Source organism: Melanerpes formicivorus, unplaced genomic scaffold (assembly GCF_026170545.1).
Source record: "Melanerpes formicivorus ecotype bairdi unplaced genomic scaffold, bMelFor1.0.p_v2 SCAF_22, whole genome shotgun sequence".
In the NCBI taxonomy this organism is placed as follows: domain Eukaryota; kingdom Metazoa; phylum Chordata; class Aves; order Piciformes; family Picidae; genus Melanerpes; species Melanerpes formicivorus.
In genome coordinates, this window is record NW_027142374.1 from 6,438,507 (window position 1) to 6,458,081 (window position 19,575).

Genomic DNA, 19,575 nt, shown 5'->3' on the forward strand with positions numbered 1-19,575 from the left:
AAAAGCTTCAGTCCTCAAAACTGCAGCCTTTTAGCAGGAGGAAAATGCTCTTTATTTAGGATGTCCCATCTAATCACCCACTTCTCTGATCTCAGACTTCCTAATTCTACCTCACACTAACATATTTCAATTTTAGCTCTTAGTGAGAGAACTAGTGTCAGTATCCTTAAAGACAAAGAGAAGTTCATCTACTAGGCCAAAAATCCCAAAGCAACTTGACCATGGAAAAATCCAAAACTCTGTTCCAATGTGTAATCTGTGTCTGAACAGTTCACAGCACTAAGGGTTGACTGAGGTATTTGAAATACACTCACAGGTGATAAGGGAAGAGCAAGAAAGATTCTTGAATCTTCATATCTATGTTTAATACAGAAAACCTCCAGCATTTTTTCAAGGAGAATGAATTTAAGGCAGCAGCACAGATGAAGATAACAAGATGATATGAGGATTAACTGAAATCCCCACATGGGAAATTGCCAGACTATTAACTATGCTAGAAATATGTTATGAAATTGTCGGAGTTGATGATCTTGGGGGTCTTTTCCAACCTAAATGATTCTGTGATTCTAAATCTAGCTCATAACTGAGCCTTACTGCAAGATGAATGAAAGAGAGAATAAGTGACAGAACTGGAGAAAAGATCATAACCAAGAGACACAGACATTCAGTGTCTGTGATGTGACTGTTTCATATCCCATAAACGATCTGGAAATGCCGTAGGTGGGTGACTGATGACACAAAGCCATTGCCAAAAATGAGACCTAAAATGTATTTGGTGAGTGGGTGTTAAAATATTCAATTTAATTCCAAGTCATAAATGAAAAATTATGTATGAGGAAAAAGCTGTTCCCGCCGTGCTTTACATCAACTATTACCTGTCACAAAAGAAATTCTGGAGAAGCAGAAAAGATCAGCACAGGGACAGCAGTTTGGAAAAACCATCCTGTTAGGAATTTTGAAGAGAAAAATGAGAAGAAAGCATTATTCCTCTGTATAAATCTATAGTATGCCCATCTCTTCAACACTGAGCTCACTTCCCTTAACTGTGGAAGCTACCGAAAGAGTAAGAACAGCAGTGAACCAAAGCTGTGCAAGAGATGTTGGAAAGCCTCAGCACAGGGAAAACTTAAGCAAGTCAGACCCTTTCAACCTGGAAAGCAAGGAGAATAACAGTTTAGTTCTAGACAAGCTGTTACAGCATGGGAAAGGTAAACACCAATTATTATTTTAAAGTAGTCTTAACAGTAAAAATAAGGCACCAACTCAAACTGGCAGGCAGCAAGGGGGTTCAAAAGCAAACAGAAGGAAGTTCATGTTCACACAATACCTAATGATGTTGTGGAACTCACTGCCACGGGATGTTATGGCAGCCAAAAACACAAGTGGGCTTCAAAAAAAAAAAAAAAGACAGTTTTATGGAAAATGGTCCATCAAGGAATATCAAAAACAATGATACAGCTGCAGTCTCCAGCTCAGGAAGGTCCCTAAACTAGAAATCACTAGGAGCTGGGAGGGTTTACCAAAGGAAGTATCACTCTATACTTGTCCTGTTTTCCATACACAAGGTATTAGCCTTTATCAAGAGGCAGGATATGGGGCTAGACAGACCTTTGCTGTGACTCTTTGTTACATTTGACCAATACAAACTGATGCAGATAGAAACACATACCAGATACAAACACATATCCTCTATGGTCATGGAGAGTTCTGTAAAGTGCTGCTGTATTTACAAAACCCTCCTTAAAAAAGTAACATACTAAATGGCAGCATTTTTCTTTTGAGAAGGACTAGAAGTGGCTTTTCTGTTCCTCTAGGTATGTTCTGAGTCTATTATTTCCAGAGAGGAGTTAAGTTTCCTTTCTATTGCCCAACTATAGCAAGAGACAAATCCAGTAGAAAGAATGAGCTGCACATTTCAGCAGTAAGCTACACAATGATTTACATTTTAGTACTGAGAGCTTCATTGCTTAAGAATCACTGAAGTAGCCACCTATCAAGTTTGTTAAATGTGACAATGCTGCATGGGTGCTTTAAACTCCAGATTATAACTTCCATCCCTGCTCTAGGTCTGGGATAAAATTTGAAGTCACAAACGCTTACCTTCAACAACAGAGCGAAACAGTCCTTAAAAGCTGTGCATTGATCAGTAACCACATGCAAATTGCACTGGTGTGGCTAGAATACACTGAAGGCTAGAATGCACTAAGGGCTAGAATGACACTGTTAAGTATTCTCTGGTACACTTAGCCAAACACTGAACTCCTAATGACTCAGTAGTCCCCTAATTACACCCCAAATCCCAAGAAAAATAGTTACAAATGGAGATGACTGCATTATGCACCAGTTCACCCCAATGAAGAAGCCTTCCCCATTCCTCATTCAGCATCTAGTATTTGGAAATGAGCATCCACAATTTGAGCCAAGACTCAAATCTGTACCTCGCCACAGCAGGGAAAGGTGTAATCTTTCAGGGAGAATGAGTACCTGCAGTTTCCAAATGGGACAGGACCAAGGCAAAACTGCATACATGAGGGTCAACAAAGCTCTGATGTTCATTTGCTTGTCCGTATCTTGTTTCCTTAAGGTCTACAGATCTTACAGCAGTTCTCTCCAAATGGGGGTTCTTGTGACTCAGAGGTGAGGCAGAACGATTCTGCTTCCTATTTGTTAATCCATACTGGGATTGCTAAAACCATCAGATCCGTGCTTGTTTCCAATAACTGCAAAAGGTAGGTACTTCCTCTTTTGAAAATCACACCATTTATTTAGGCACCTCATCCCAACAGCCAGTTTGGCGAGTCTGGAGCTTTATCTTCAGACCCTTACCTTCATTCTACCAGCTATTCTAAACAAAAATGTATCTGTACCTCTATACACTTACTGAAATTCTGTTGCACTCATTCATGCTGCCTTCCATTAGAAATCCTTCCATGAGCCAGAGCAGTGCAATTCCTCAGGTCAAGGATTCAGATTTGTGACGCACTTCTTAACGCAGTATGCAGCACAAACAGGGTCTAGGGCCTGGAAGTGGTACTACAAAAGATAATAACAATACTGGCTGAAGTAAAAACAATACAAGATAAAACCCAATAAACCATCCTCTGCTCCCCTTAAGGAAATTTGTTTACTCAGCCCCTCACAAAGGCGGTTGCCCTATTTGTCTGCTGAGAAAGCTCAGACATTCCTTGCATGTGCAGCACAGATGGTCGCCACACAACAAAAGGCAGAAGGGCTCCCGCACACGCACAGTGGACATGTCTGGTTTCTGGATGTACAGAAGCTTGCTCAGAGCTACTGCTCCAGCAGTGCTGCTACACATCCAAAATCCCAAACAAATACAGAAAGCCATCAATATCCTTTGAACAGCTCTTAGTGGAAAAAGCAACTGTCTGGCAAAAAAGGAGAGGCAGCATGACCTTGGGTGCGAGGCTTGATTCATCAGTGTACATAAATTGTTTTGAGATCCCAATATGGGAAGTGTTAAGGAAGCAGAAGTATTTTTTATTAAAGCTCAAGGCTTTGTTTCTTTATCCTCAGATATTCTTCACTTCTGATTGTTCATTCATGGCCATTGCTACTTCAACTATTTTCAGCTGTCTTGCTCTTTTCTTAACCAAATGGAATTGCACCAGGCAGTGGATATCCAGTATCTACAATTGCTCGCTGCATTTATTTATCATACTCTTTTCTAATTAATTTACTGCTTTGACCCCAGTCTTGCTTTTCCTTTGACTTTATAGTCAGATCCCAAATGCAGCTCCTTTCCATGAACAGTAATTATTTCGCAAATAATGCCATTAACATTTTTAGTACCTGGCTAAACAGACACCTCTGCAGTGTGTGAGAAAGGGCCCATTTCAGCAAAGGGCCATTTCAGCAAGCTAGGTGTAAATATCACTGCTAATTCTTCAGTAAATTGAAAGGTGGAGCAGTTTGGCAGTAACTATTTCTGTTCCCAAGGTAGAAAATCCAAGCTGCAATCAAAAAAGAAACGTGGGGGAACTGCATGAGCTGAAACAAAGCAGAGCAGAAAATTAATTCTGTGATGCATTATGTTCTGTGACACAAATTGTACACAGGTTCCCATCCTCCTTTAAGGAATTACTGATGATGACTTTCATGTATTCTATGCATGAAAAACAATAAACAGGTTTTTTCTTTTAAAGGAGTGCCTTTTTTTCTTCAAACAATACAGGACACAAATCTCTCTGCTTTTTCCTCAGCTTAGTAAACATAAATAAACCAGGAAAGAGAGAGAGAAAACTACCTCCTCCATATCTTGTGGTGGCTAAGTACAGCATGTTGTACCAGCCTCTCCAACTCCTCAATAAAATGTACAGCAGACACTTCAAAAGCTGACCATAATCATGAGAGTTAAGCAAGGAATGTCAGCTTGGACAGGGGATTTTGCTGCTTTTGTTACACATTAGTTAAGCATGCAGGTTTGTGGGGTTTAGTTTATCTTGGATTTTACTGTAATGTAATTGAGCTCTGTTACCTTTCTCAGCATCCTAAGTGCTCCTCAACATACTTGTGTGGATTTGGGTTTAAGGATATTGTGGCAGATCCAGAGGCTGTTGAAGCCAGTAGCTATACATGATAAACCAAGAGCCAACAAAACACACCTCTGCAGATTTTACTAGCTCGAGAACATCGGGTGCGTTACAGCCACAAGTCTGACAGGAGAAAAAGGCAGGAAGAGACCCACTGAGAGAGTAATCCACCGTGTGGGATTCTCTGAGGGCTGAGACCTGCTGAGGGAAGAGCCTTGCTTGAGAGAAGGCTTGCGGAGGGTTGAGACCTGCTGAGGGTTTGTCTGCGGTTCTTTCTGGCGTGGGCAACACTCTGCTTCAGGGACATGAAGGCCCTGTCCGATTCCCTAGCCCACGGGGGCCTCCTCAGCTCTGCGACCAAACAGCGGCGGCCGCAGCCGCGAGCCCCTGCGCCCCGGGCCAGCGGGAGGAGCAGCGCCGCCTGGCGGGCAGGGCGGGAAGCGGCGGGGACGCGGCGGGCGGCGGCGCGCGCGCCTTTCCCTCCCTGCCAGGGCTGTCTGTGTGTCCCCCTCCTCCCCGTCCCCGCCCCGCCCGTCTCCGCGAGCCTCACTCCGTCTGTCTGCAGCGCGGCCGGGCAGCTGCCGTTACAGATACGGTGTCGGCGGGCCGGGGGAGAGCGCGGAAACACCTGTTTCCAACATGGGGAAGGTGGGGAGGGAGCCCGCGGCGGAGCGGGACAGCGCCTCCCGCCCTCCCTCCTTCACCTCCCGCAGCCTGTAAACCCGGCCGTAAAGCTTGCGGGATCGCTTTTCACAAAGATCGCTTTCGATCTTTACATATTCATCTGAAAAACGCATCTCCAGCCCCTCTCTCACGTGTTACTTTTCTCCACTGTGTCCGTTTGGGGGGTCAGGGGGGAACGGGATAACGGGGACGCGGGCAGGCGCTCAGGCGGCGGCAGCAGCACTGACAGACCCGGCCTGACCTAACGGCCTCTTGCCGGGTCTGTAGCAGGGGACACCCGGCAAAGAGGGAGCGAAGTGGGACGGAGGGTACAGGCGGTGCGGGGGAGCCGGGAGAGGGCCAGAGGGTGCCCGCGGTGCGGGGGAGCCGGGGCCGCAGCGACGAGGTGCGTGCGGGGACTCCATGATTTCATCGGCCGCTTCGCGGGGACCTGCCAAGAGTTGTTACGCCTCACTGCGATGTGTAGCTTTTTCCTGCCATTTTTTTCGTAATAAAAGAGGGAGTGAAGCTGGGTTTTCTTTTCTTTTCTTTTTTTTTAAGGGAAGGGAAAAAAAACACCAAATGGATCAGAGAAGAAGGGGAAAAAAAAAAAAAAAAAGCAATAGCCAAAGGGGATGCCAGTGAGGTGTGGCTTGCATTTAAATATCCAATATGTCAATGTAAGGGGAGTGTGTACGTATATAAAGTGCAGTTTGCATCCGACCGCGGGACACATCCAGCTATGCGAGGCACGGGGAGCGCGGGGCCGGGCCGGGGCCGGCAGCGCGGGGCCCGGCGGCCGCAGCCCGCACTCTGAGGGGCCGCTCTGCTCCGCGCCGCTCCCCGCCCGCCCGCGGGCTTCGGCCCCCATGGCCGAGGTGGGCGGTTTCCTGGGCGCGCTGGACCCCGACCTGCACGGCTTTCCCCCCGGGTTAGGCGCCGGGCTGCCCCTCGCTGACTCCCCCGGTTTCCTCAACGAGCGCCTGGGACAGATCGAGGGGCGGCTGCAGCGGGGTTCCCCCACCGACTTCGCTCACCTTAAGGGCATCCTCCGGCGGCGGCAGCTCTACTGCCGCACCGGCTTCCACCTGGAGATTTTCCCCAACGGCACGGTGCAGGGCACCCGGCAGGACCACAGCCGCTTCGGTAAGGGGGCGGCGGGAACGGGGCGGACGGACCGGGCCGGTGCCGGGGCCAGGCCGGTGGCGGGAGCAGGTGCCCCGCGTACAGAATTAATTACCCCGCTAATATAAATCATCCCGGGACGGATATAATTAGACTCCTAAACAAATGCGCTCACTCCCCAGCAATGCGGGAGTTTTTATGTCTAATTTCCTACTCTCCCGGCACTCAGCCCTCCTGCAGGTGCACAAAAACGTGCTATGGCAGGGGGGAAAAATCAAATTTTAAAAACATTTTTTTGGTTTGGCGAGGAAGCAACTTCAGAAGTACCCCTGAAGTTACCAGTGAGAGAAGCAAAAGAGAGCACAGCACGTTGGAAAAAGAAATTCCTTGCTTTTTCGGTTGTTTTGGTTTGGGTTTTTTACCCCCTTTCGTATTTTTGGTTTTTGCTTCTGCAGATGTTTGCGAGCTGGTTTCTTTTATTTGCATGAATTTCACAAGAAGAGTGTCTCCTCGAAAGCGGGCAGGGATCAGTTGGCCGGGTGGGTGTCAGTTTGGGGAGGCTGTTGGATAGGAAAGGGGAAGCTGAAGGGAGAAAACCGCTTAGGGGATCTCCAAAAGGAAAGAGAAGATGGAACAATAGGCAGAGCACCGTGGATTTACCTTGCTGTCTGTGATGCAGTTGGAAGACTGCAGTGCCTGTGTCAGTGTCACATAAGAGCAGGGATCTCTAATGAGACTATATGTAATCTTCAAAAAATGCATCCCAAGCCACAGGCAAAGTAGTGCAGTAAGTTTGAGCACAGCTCAGAAAAATTCCCGCTACTTCAGCATCTAGTGCAGGTGTCTGTGTAAGCTATCAACAAGTCCCAGGCCAGTGAGCTCAGCTATGTTGTCAACAGGTTGCAAGAAGTGCTCGCAAGACTTTTTATAGTTTTCAAGTGATTTAACTCCTCGGTGAAAGGAATTTTTTTGCCTTTACTTGTTTGCAACTGTTCCTTTCTTATACCTCAGGAACACTCCTGCTGCTATTGTTGGTGGTGTAAGGCAGGTTTTTGGAACAGCTGGAGAAGCTTATCTCTGTACTGTGCTTTCCATAAACACCAGGTGTGTGCGTAGCATGTCCCTGCCTAAATCAACAAGAAAGTCATAACCCGCGGGTCAGAATCAGGTACTAATAGCCTCGTGGGGCAAGTGTTCTTTAATTACCTCCTGAAAGACACACATCTTTTCACCTTTTGTGCTGCAGCACACAGTGGCTTTCCACGTTAAAAGAAACTGAAAACAAACCCATTGCATCTGTTTGGGTTTAGTTCAATCTGCCACGTAGTATTTCTATCAGTTCTTTTTACTTATCTTTGTACAAGTTAACAGCCCGTTCCAAATGGCAGTGTTTGTCTCAGTTCCATTTTTTTTTATAAAGACAGTAAAATCAGTGTGTTTCCAAAGAAACTTGGGAAAAACACGTTAAATGGGGTGAAACTTTTCATGGGGTTTGCACATTTAAGCTTAAGTCACACAGTGCCTTCAATAAATCGAAACACTGGCATTCCCTAAGTGTTTTAGCAGTCAGCATCCAGCTACGTAAACTAGACCAGACTTCAGATATAAAATATTATAGTTTTCTGCTTCAGGGTTTTCCCAAAGGCGGTGTAAAATAAATAGTTATTTGTTGTAATTGCAAGACAAAGCCCCAAAGGATTAGACTGGAATCCTCATGTGCAGATAAAGTTGGACTAAACCTCACTGCAGCAAAGACTCAAAGCAATAATGTGTTGGCACACAGCATTCACCATCTGCATTCAGTAGCCATGAGTATTTAAATTCCAGTGTTACTGGTATGGTTCATATTAGGATGTCATGTATCAATGCATTCCTCAATCTTGCATGCGGCAGTTGGAGAGCAGTAACTTAGCCCAGAAAGAGGCAGCCGGAGTGGTCCTGGGGAAGTATGAAACTGTGGGGAGAGATGCAGAGCTCAAGGATGGTTTCAGGGCAGCAGTTAAAATCTAGGGGCAGCTGGGGAAATACTTAGAAATCCCGTATGTTACTTTAGTGGATCAAGCCCACATGGCTGGAAGGCGCTTCCTGACACCACGAGCAGATAATGTGCTCCATAGCTGGCTGTGACACCGCAGCAGAGACACGTATCTAGATGCAGTAGAGTACAACCAAGCTTTGCATCTCAATCTTTTCATAGCGGAAGGGGTTCAGGAGAAGATGGACAGTACCTGCACCCTCCCATGGTGGGTGCCATCCCAGAAGCTACCTGATGTGCAAAGAGGCAAAGCCCTGGTGATGCAGAACTGAGTACCAGGGTCCTAACAGTGAGGGTTAAAGGGAGGGATTCTTTTGTACCATGGTATCAGCACATCTGGCCAGAGGACGCAGGGAAGTAGCAGCATTGTCAACCACACTTGCCTGAACGGTCACAGTAACTATTCCCTCTCATCTGTTGAGGACTGGAGTGTTCCTAAATCACACCTGTCTTCTGGAATGTGATATTTTATACTTGTAAAAATACAGTTTCATGCAAGAACAATGAGGGACAGCTTATTTTTCCTAGAGGAGGCTTAACGCAAAATTTGGTGAAGCCCTCCAGGATTGTTGGAAGAAAGCTCATTCTCACGCTAGAGGAGTGCCCAGATTTGCTCTCTGAACTGGAAGCTCCTTCTAAATCAGCCCAGCAAGGATAAAGTGGTTTTGGAAATACATCTGTTCTCACTGCATTTGCTAAGAACTTTCCTGTACGACGAAATAAAGGAGAATCAAAATCGAGGGAGTTTGGACTGGCACCCCTCTGAGAATCATTCTGAGAATGGGACTGAGACAAATACACCAGGACAATCCCTGCCAGGAGGAATTACTCCTTTTCTGCCTTGTGTCTGGTTTACAGCAGCATTAAGCAAGCAACACCAAGTTTGCTACTCTTAACTGCAAGTGTGGAGAGACAAAATCCCTTGAGTTTGTACTCAGACTAATAAAAGCAGCAACTGAAGCTCTTCTGGAGCACAAACCTGCTGATGGATCTGTAATGCAGGCTCCTAGAGAAGTCAGTGAAATCTCAAGAGAAAGTTTTGCTGTAGATTTTGACATTCAGACCATAGTGCACCTGTTGCTGAACAGTTGTTGAGGTTTTTAGCTGAAGCTTTGGGTTTGTAGCCATTAATACAACATCTGATGTTTCTGTACCCCTGCTCCTGAATATAGTCATGTAAGAAGAGACAGGTGCAAGGAGCTGAATTGTTCTTTGAGGGGTGGTTTAAGTAAGGCGAGAGTTTGCGGGTCCAGCCACAGCAAAGCTTTGGAGATTATTCACTACTTTGGTGGTAAGTGAAACCAGTTGGAGTCTTAACCAAATCTCTCCAAATATTACCTAGAAAGGCCCAAGGAACAAAGAGAATGACTAAACAAAGCAGGAACAAAGAGACAGGTCCTGGGGAAGAGAGAAAAAAGCAAGGGGGTGGGAAAGCATGTTCTACAAACATACACTGCTACAACTGGAAAAAAATTCTTCAGCTGGCCCCAGTGGCCGCTCCCTGTGCTGCTGGAGATCAGATGTACGAAGCTGCAATTTTGTCTAGCAATTGGAGTGAGTTAAGGACAGGATGGATACCCGCCCACATTTTTTCAGCCTTCATTCTGTCTCCTGACTTCCCTGGGTTTCAGTTACGGTCTTAATGCCGTCTCAACACAGTTGTCTTCCATGCATGTCTCTAAGTGCCATTCCAAGATCAGAAAAAGGGAATATTGCAAGGGATGTTGTCAGAAGAGATTGTCACAGGCACACCTTGAAGAAATGTTGTTTGCAAAACCAAGTATTACCCAACCTGCATCAGATAAGGGGTGTCTCACCCAACCACTCAGAGAAAAAGATGCTAATGGCTGCCCCTGGGTTGCTCCTTACTACATCTCTGGAGACCTGGGTTCATGTGCTGTGTACAGAGCATGCTGGTGGGTATGCTTAATGGGAGATCTTGATCTCCCTTCCTGAGACGTTCCTCAGTTTCTAAATGGGACCAGCAGCATTTTCCTGCTTCCCACTGGTGACAGAAGACAAATAAAACCCAAAAATATGCTGGTGCTGAGGACTGTGTTTGTACTTACAGGACAGTCGATCCATTGCTCTCCAGTTACCAGATATTTTTCACTTGAATATGCACTTGTCTCCAGTCTGGGAAAGTCTCCCCCATTTCTGGGTATCCCTGTACTCCTTTCACTCTGTATTACTTTTTACACTCTCTCTAGTTGTTGGACATTGTCACTCCCCCATTTTCAGTGACTGTCAGGATTTCAGTCCTGCAGATGGGAAAACAGAAGCAAACAGCTCAGTAACTCCCTTCAAGTGTCAGAACTGGTGGATAGAAGAGGCAGAAGACCATCCCTCAACCCTCTTCCCTCCCCATTCATGCTTCTTTTCAGATAACAAACCACAATAACTACTGGGAAGCAAGCAGAACAGAGCCAGGGTCCTGGTTTGGGAAGGCTGCCATCCCTGCTCCTGGTATTTCTGAAGGCAATATATTGAATCATAGAATGTTTTGGGTTGGAAGGGACCTTTAAAGGTTATCTAGCTCAACCATCTGCAGCTTATATGTGTCCCTAGGCCAGGGCATTGTAACTGGGCATATTTCAGCCTGGAAAACATCTGCACTGGACCATGAAGCACGTTTTCTGTTGTTTGCTTTCATCTCTTGAGGAGTTGCAGCTCCTAAGTCCCTATTTCATCTCTTCTCCAAAGCACCTGCTGGCTGCAGGGAGCAAGGGCTGGATTTGATGCACAAGCCACAGAGCAGGCAGGGAAAAATGAGGACAAAAAGCCCAATATAAGGTAAGAAGGTGAATTCTTGCACCCACCTTAGCTGCCAGCATCTGACATGAGTCTGTGTTGAGCCAAGGGGGACAGAGGTGTCCATCCTGGTCTGTCCTATATTTAGGTGGTGATAGAGTTATCATCTGAGAGCTATCACACCCATGCCTGACTGAGCAGAAGAGACATGCCCCAAGCTGAGGGTTAACCAGGAGCTTCGACTGCCACTGAAGTCAACTGGCTCAGGTGGCTGCTCGTCATGTGGTGATTTTAGACTTAGGGCACACTTTGAAGAGGAGCTTTAGGAAGTAACCTGATCAGAGCAGAAATCACTCAGGACTGGACATTTTGGCAGCTATGTTAAGAGACCCAGAGCCACGCTAAAGGTTAGAACAACTTTGTGCTCTTGTCAGTGGATGTGTGTACTCCAGTCATCAGGTGGGATGGGGAAAACCCTCTTCCCTCCTCTGCTGCTGCCTCCCAGCTAATTCAGTACTGGACACAGGCCAGTGACCTGTGCCCATGACCTCTAGCTAGGGAGCGTGTGACATCCAGAGTCTAACCCAGTCCCACTACTGCCTTCAGGAGGATTTCCTGTGAAGTCTGGTATGATGTTAAAGTCAACAAATATTTTGGGTTAGAAGGGACTTTTAAATGTCATCCAGTCCAACCACCCAGCACTGAGCAGAGACATCGCTAACTAGATCAGGTTGCTCAAAGCCCTGTCCAGCCTGACCTTGAATGTCTTCAGGGATGGAGCACCCACTACCCCTCTGGGCTGCTTGGGGGCTGTTTGTTTTTACATGCTTCACCAAGGGTTCCCCCTTACAAATGTTTCCTCCATCTAAACTGCTGCCGTCTCCCTTGCTGGCAGCACTGGGGGTGCAGCAGGCAGCAGCAGACCCTGCTAATTTCTTTGCCAGAGGAAAACTTGTTTACATTGGCCCAGGGTGCCTGGAGAGGTTGTAGATGCCCTATCCCTGGAATCATTCCAGATCAGGCCATTTGGGTCTCTGAGCAACCTGCTCTAGTTGCAGATGTCTCTGCTGACTGCAGGGGGCTTGGAGTAGGTGACATTTAAAGGTCTCTTCCAGGATAGACCAGTCTGTGGTTCTATGAAATGAGACTGCCTCTTGTTATTTAAAGTATCTGACACCATGGCTGTAGGCTGAAGCCCACGTAGGCTGCTCTTGGAGGGCTGGGGATGGCAAGGACAAGATACTGCTGGCCCAGGAAAAGGCTGGCTTGAGGGTGGGGCAGGCAGCAGGACACGTGGGGCAGGAGGGAGTTGCTGGCAGTAATGATGGTAGGGGGTGACAGAAGAAAGACCAGCAACTCCAAAGGCTATGGAGGAAGTGTGTGCTTTTGAAGTGATTTTATCCTTGAGGCTTGTATATACATTTGGGGGCAGCAGGAATCCCAGTGGAATGCCAGGATGAAGACAGCCCTCACAAACATCTCATCTGGTACTTATTACTTATTTTTCTTGAACACATGACTTCAAAACACATGAGACTGTTATCTCGAAACAGAAGCTCTGTGGTGACAAAAATCACTCTCCTTTTGGTGAAGAACAAAACCCAGTGTGCCAACAGCCTTCTGAAATTCTCATGGGGCCAGGAACAAGTTTCTGCACTTGCTGTCTTGGTGATAATTTGGAAAAAAATAACCACCAAAACTCAAACCACCAAAACCTAGCAGACCTTTTCTCATTAGTAAAGCTAATTCCTCCTGGGCAAGGCAAACCTGCAATGCCAGGGAAAAGCCTAGGGTGGAAATGGAAGATTGCACACTATGGGACTATAGATTTAATAACTCTCTTGTTAGAAGCAAGGAAACTGGGGGCTGCAGGAAGCTCTGTGTGATTCTCGGGCATTGGAATAGGTTTCCCAGGGAGATGGTGGAGTTACTATCCCTGGAAGTGTTCAAGAAATGTGTGGACATGGCACTTTGGAACATGGTTTAATGGCCATGGTGGTTTTAGATTGATGGTTGGACTCAATGATCCTAGAGGTCTTTTCCAATCAAAACAATTCTATGATTTGGACTTCCTTCTGTTTCAGGGATTTTGGAGTTTATTAGCCTGGCAGTTGGGCTGGTGAGCATCCGTGGGGTGGACTCAGGACTCTACCTCGGCATGAATGAGAGAGGCGAGCTGTATGGGTCGGTAAGTTTAAGATCTTGTGCCAATCGCATCACTATGTAACATACACTGCAATACAGGGGCCTCATTGGTGTCATGAGCTGGGAACTGGATGGGGGGTTTATCAAGCATTTGCCTTTCAGAAACAGAGTGCCAAGGATCAACTAAACGCAGGGGGGAAATTTAGCATGAAATGAGGGACTGCTTCTCTGTTTTCACTGCTTAACACATCGCTTCTATTCTCCATGTGGCCAGGATCTGCACCTGTCTGCAGATTTTACATTTATGTTACAGATATTTCACTAACAGAAGCTGAAGTTGTGGTCTAAGTGTTATTTTGTTATAACATACTCTACAACTAAAAGGAGTTCAGGGAGACTGTTCATCATTTTCTAGAAGTGCCCTTTTCAGGCTAAACTTTTCCGTGTTTTGCCAAAACCCCAGTGTAAACTCCTTGGTAGTTTATCACTCCATACAAACTCCTGAATATCTATAAGCTCTTCCTAGTCACAGAATAACAGTTATTTTGGTTGGAAGAGACTTACAAGCTCATGAGATCCAACCATTAACCCAGCACCTCCAGGTCAATACTAAACTATGTCCCTCAGCACCGCATCTCCATGGCTTTGAAGCCCCTCCAGGAATGGGGACTCCACCACTACCCTAGCAAACAATAACAGTAACCCACAAGTTTCCATCATCTTTTCTTCTCCCATTCCTATCTCAGACTGCCACAGACCCTTTCACTATTTAAGGTGCAGTTACTGATGCTCATAGGAGGCAACTGGATTCTAACATGGACTGGTAACTGTTCTTTTCCATTTAATTTCTATAGTAACATCTGCCCTAAACAGAAGGTAAGGTGGAGACAGCAGTTAAATCACAAATGTGCAAGATACTTAAAATCACCAAAATCCAGTAAAACACAAAAAAAATCTCAAAGCACACTTGGGAAAGCAGGACTGGAGCCTGCACCCACACAGCAGCACCTCTGCTGCCAAACCCTCAGGCTGCTCCTGGAGTCACAGCTTTCACTGTGCCTGCTGAAAAGGAGGACACAGCCTGACTGTGCCTTTCTCTGCTTTCAAACCCTGCAGCTCTGACTATGAATCATCAGTTTCATGCTGGGTCAATTAAATTCGGGGGACTGTGTTCATAGAATCATGGTAGGGGCTGGAAGTGACCTCTGGAGATCATCTAGAACTGTTAAAGCAGGGTCACCCACAGCAGGTTGCCCAGGATCACAATGTCAAGGTGGGTTTGAAATCTCTCTAGAGGAGATTCCATGACCTTCGTGGGCAGCCTGCTCCAGGGCTCTAATACCTTCACAGCAAAAGAGTTTCTCCTCATGTTCCAGTGAAACCTCCTGGGTTCAAGTTTGTGCCTGTTGCCCCTTGTCCTATCACAGGACACCTTTGAAAAGAGACTTGACCCTTCTTGGCATCCACCTTTCAGATATTTACAAACATTAGTAAGTTCCCCTCTCAGCTTTCTCTTCTCCAGGCTAAACAGCCCCACAAGAAAAATATTTCTGTGACAAGTTACAACACAGAAATAAAAATAGCATTTTATAACACTTCACCTGGAAACAGAACTGACCTGAAGACACAATCATGGGAGTTTGCTGTTCATCCCCTACAGCAGACAAGAGGCTGACCAGAGGCTGCAGGGACACAAACCACCGATCCGGGCTGTGCGCGAGTCATGAGCCAGGTCCCCAAATAACCCTGGTGTTTCAAACTCTGGGACACGTGGGTTGTGCAATGATGGCTTTTCGAAATCGAAAGCCACTACAGAATTCTTAATTAAAGGTCCATAACAGAGCTCCCAAGGACAGCATTAGCATTACATGGGTATTTTAGGAGATGACAGCACAGCGGTGCTTTTAAAGTTCCAGCAAGTTTATTATTTCCCTCCCTGCCGGTTTTGCCTGATCTGTGTTGATACAACCAGAGCTGGCCATCCCCACAGAGACACGTGGAGTCCCCTCGGGACAGAGCTTCTCTGCCTAGCCCTGCTAACCTTGTGCCAACATTTTGGTTAAGCTTGCTATCGATGGCAGACACGCAGCTAACGCCGCGAGCAGCAAAAGTGGCAGGCAGCACCTTGCAGGCTCAGTGGGGACATCCCACTGAATAAGTGACAACTTACAGAATCACCCCAGATTCTCCAAACTCAGATTCACACAGAATCCCAGGATGGTGAGGGTTGGAAGGGACTTCTGGAGATCATCCAAGTCCAACCCCCCTGCTGGAGCAAGGTCACCCACAGCAGGTTGCCCAGGATCACAATGTCCAGGCTGGTTTGGAATCTTTCCAGTGAATGAGACTCCACAACCTCTCTGGGCAGCCTGCTTCAGGGCTCCCTCACAGCAAGATGTTTCCCTTCATATTTAGATGGAAGTTCCTAGGTTCCAATTTGTGTCAGCCCCTTGTCCTGTCTCACTGGACATCCCTGAGAAGAGTCTGGCCCCGTCCTCTTGCCCCCTAGTCCTTTAGTTCTTGCTGAGCATTGAGAAGACCGCCTTTCAGGCTGCTCTTCTGGCTAAACAGCACCACATCTCTGTTTCTTCTCCTCATGGAGATGCTTCAGTCTCCTCAGCATTTTTGTAGCCTCTTTCTGGACTGTCTTCAGGAGTCCCCTGTCTCTCCTGCACTGGGGAGCCCAAAACTTAACCCAGTACTCCAGGTGTGGCCTGACAGGGCAGAGCAGAGTGGGAGGAGAACGTCCTTCGATCTGCTGGTCACACTCTTCTGAATGCACCCCAGGAGACTATTTGCCTTCTTGGCTACAAGAGCACATTGCTGGCTTATGGTGAATTAGTTGTCCACCAGGACCCAAAGGTCCTTCTCCACAGAGCTGTTTCATTTTATGCAAACACTGTACCTCCAAACAGCCCAGTGAAAAGCAGGTAATCTGGACCAAAGCAGCAGCAGCAAACAAGTTCAGCTGGTCAACATTTGCTAACATATTCCATGTAGATGTTGCCCCTAGGGGAAGGAAAGAAGGCTCTGTATTGACAGATCTGGGAAGAAGAACTCCCTGTTCCCCATTGCCCAGGTCTCAGATGGCAAGAGATGTGGCATGGGCTTATGAAAGGCTCACAACTCACCTCGGGGTTTTTTTAATAAGCAGCAAAACACCCAAAACGGGGTCTGAGCACAGGTGAGCTCCTCAATCACATTACAGAACATGGTCTGCAGGCAAGAACATTCAGCAAGCACTCTGTGTGCCCTGACTGAGGCTTTTTCCACTACCCAAACTGTTTGCAGGGCAGGGTCAGTGTTTGCAATACTGCAGCATTCTAGGTCTGCAGATGTCCCCCATGGCAGTCCCCCGTGGGGTGGGATGGCAGGTCCCTCTGTGATACAGCAGTGGCAATGCCACCCACACATGTCTTCCTGGGGCAGAAGAACAGCCCCAGTGCTCCTCAATATGGCTGGGCTCCTTGCTGTAGCTGGCAGTGGGGAGATGGGAGGAAGAGGGAAGGAGCTATGGGCATGAGCTGAAAAGCCATCATGGGACACAAAGCCAACAGTTCCTAGCTGTGATGGATGGAGGGAAAGGCTGGTTGTGATATGGTGACACCAGCCAGGGATGGACTGGCCATTGGCTGGCACATATTCATCACATAACCTCTCGTCACTGTAAATCCTCCCTGGGGTTAGACACCCTGAGAAAGCTATTTTCCATCCAGACCTCTGGGGTCTTGGTATGGCCTCACATCACAGCTCCCTGGCAAATCAGAAAATGCTGTTGTCTGAGGAATATTTTCCTTCCCAGCATAGTGTCTGCTGCTCTGCACCCTGAATTTCCAAAGTGGTGCTTGCTCCTGTTGAAACCCTTCAGATCTGCTCTCCACTGCCTCTCCAGGGGGTGCCTCCCACCTACGGGAACAATTCTGGGGAGTGTGTGGTGCCTGTGAATGGGGCTGCTGTGGTGGGACATGGCTGCAGGGGGGCACCAAGCTCCAAACTCACACCCTAATCTCAAAGACTTGGCTGTCAGCTTTAGAGTTCTATTATGGCCCTGTTTTGTTTGTTGTTTGGTTTTTTTATGGGGCACCTTCACAAAATGCACACTCACCTCCTCCTTTTGTCTCCTCCTCCAACTTCAGACGTCTTTGGGTCTTGGCTTGTAGGGCTCATGCCTGTTCCCAGCTCTCACCCAACAGCATCTAGTCTCCATCCTCAGGGAAAAAGGTAGCTGGGAAAATAAAGTAAGGGTAAATTACAGTGAGTGTGGTGAGACACTGAAACAGGGAGGTTGTGGATTACCCCTGCCTGCAGGCGTTCAAGGCCAGGTTGGATAAGGCCTTCAGCAACCTGGTCTAGTGGAGGGTGTCCCTGTCAATGCCAGGGTGGTTGGAACTAGATGATCTTCAAGGTCCCTTCTAACCCAAGCCATTCCATGAATCTATGGAGAAAAAGATGTAATGTTTTAATACTTTTTGACACAAATGTCTTTTTCTTCCCCTGACACCATTGCCCCAACGCAGAAGAAGCTGACCCGGGAGTGCGTTTTCCGCGAGCAGTTTGAAGAGAACTGGTACAACACCTACGCCTCGACCCTCTACAAGCACCCGGACTCGGAGCGCCATTACTACGTGGCTCTGAACAAGGATGGCTCCCCCCGTGAAGGGTACAGGACTAAGAGACACCAGAAATTCACTCACTTTTTACCCAGGCCTGTGGACCCCACCAAAATACCAGCAATGTACAGAGACCTCTTCCACTACAGGTGATGGATGCTTCCTGCAGCTGCCCCAGCAGTGTACATACTTGGGCTCCCAAGCTTTTCCCCAGAGCACTATCTCCATAGTCATTCCATCATTCCTGTAAGCGTAGCTGATGTAGGAAAGCACTCGCACGGACTGCAGACACTGCTGGTCCTCCTTGTTTCAAGTGTATATCAACCCTGGGTTATTGCTGGGGCTGGGGCAGGGAAAGGGAGGGAACCCGCCATATAATCTTTCATTTTCATTCACTGTCTTTACCTGAGGCCGAATATTCAATGTTATGGTTGTTAGTCTCTTTTCAGTGCTGTCCTGAGATAGGACAAGGGGCAATGGATACAAAATGGAACACAGGAAGTTCCACCTCAATATGAGGAAAAAATTCTTTGCTATGAGGGTGACGGAGCCCTAGAACAGGCTGCCCAGAGAGGTTGTGGAGTCTCCTTCTCTGGAGACTTCTAAGACCTGTCTGGACATGTTCCTGTGTGACCTGCCCTAGGTGATCCTGCTTTGGCAGGGGAGTTGGACTAGGTGATCTTCAGCGGTCCTTTCCAACCCCTAACATTCTATGATTCTAAAGGAACAAGCAGGTGAACAAACCTCATCACCAAGGAGAGGAGGGGAAAAAACCCCACAACAACCTAAAAATGAAAAGAAGGAAAGAAAAAGAAAAGCCCAGAGAAGTGCTGCAGGAGCTGCTGCTGAGCTCGGGATGGTCACCTGCAAAGAAAAAGCCTTTGGAGTCCCTGCTTGAGCAGCCCGGGAGTTTGATGCATTGATGATGCCACATGGACTGATCCTGATGCGTGGGTTTTTTTCCCTGCTGTTGGGGTGGGAATGGGGTGAGGAACATTATTCAGCTGTAAGCATGGATACTGTGCATAAGGACAAAACTATTTATAAAATGTATATGATATTTATTTTATATATTTATTTATTTCAAAATAATTTTATTTTTAATGAGAGATGCTATGACCGGATTTTCATCAGGAAGAATAAGGTCCTACTGAAACAGGAGAAAAAAAAATGAGTTTTAAGAGCTTATTGGCAATAAAATTGTCTTTATATTGTAGATTTCTTGCTAGCCCCTTTTTTTGGCATTCTTTAACCATTAACGCAGTATTTCCCCATCACTATGGATATATTCACCCCCAAAATGCCTTTGTATGGTACCTGAACACCAAACTTTTGTACACGGGTGACAGGAAATTATACCTGGAATGGACCTTGGAAGCATGATCCTACCAGAATGCCCAGCTGCTGAACTGGAATTTCCAAGAGTTACAAATCCAGCTCTCTCCTTTACTCTGAGACAGGCAAAAAAGGTGCTTGGGCCATGCCGAGCACTGGGCCCAGCTCAGACTTTGTAGCCATCAGGTGGGATAGGTCCAGATTCAGCACCACCATCACTACAAATGGAGGAACCTTGCAGGCACGGTTGGTGTCTTCAGCTCTCCCTCACCTATGCAGCCCCACAAGTCTGGGAAACGCTGGGTCAGCTCCCAGTGTGAGTTGCCAGCAGCAGCTGCTATGGCTTGTGTCCTGCAGA

General features: G+C 47.0%; 1 protein-coding gene across 1 annotated transcript; it reads left to right on the plus strand.

The window, feature by feature from the left end:
* Positions 1-5,518: 5,518 nt before the first annotated feature.
* Positions 5,519-19,128, plus strand: FGF16 (fibroblast growth factor 16). Its single transcript, XM_068151986.1, has 3 exons — positions 5,519-6,362; positions 13,212-13,315; positions 17,790-19,128. Exons 1-3 carry the CDS (start codon positions 5,852-5,854, stop codon positions 18,033-18,035), a joined length of 861 nt encoding a protein of 286 aa, XP_068008087.1. The 5' UTR covers positions 5,519-5,851; the 3' UTR covers positions 18,036-19,128.
* Positions 19,129-19,575: the final 447 nt, after the last annotated feature.

What these genes read in the sequence shown, in the direction of transcription:
- FGF16 (XM_068151986.1), top strand. Translation starts at nt 5,852, where the DNA reads ATGCCAGTGAGGTGTGGCTTGCATTTAAATATCCAATATGTCAATGTA. An exon ending in GCAGGACCACAGCCGCTTCG is followed by an intron (nt 6,363 to 13,211) that starts GTAAGGGGGCGG and finishes CTTCTGTTTCAG; the next exon opens with GGATTTTGGAGTTTATTAGC. An exon ending in GAGGCGAGCTGTATGGGTCG is followed by an intron (nt 13,316 to 17,789) that starts GTAAGTTTAAGA and finishes GCCCCAACGCAG; the next exon opens with AAGAAGCTGACCCGGGAGTG.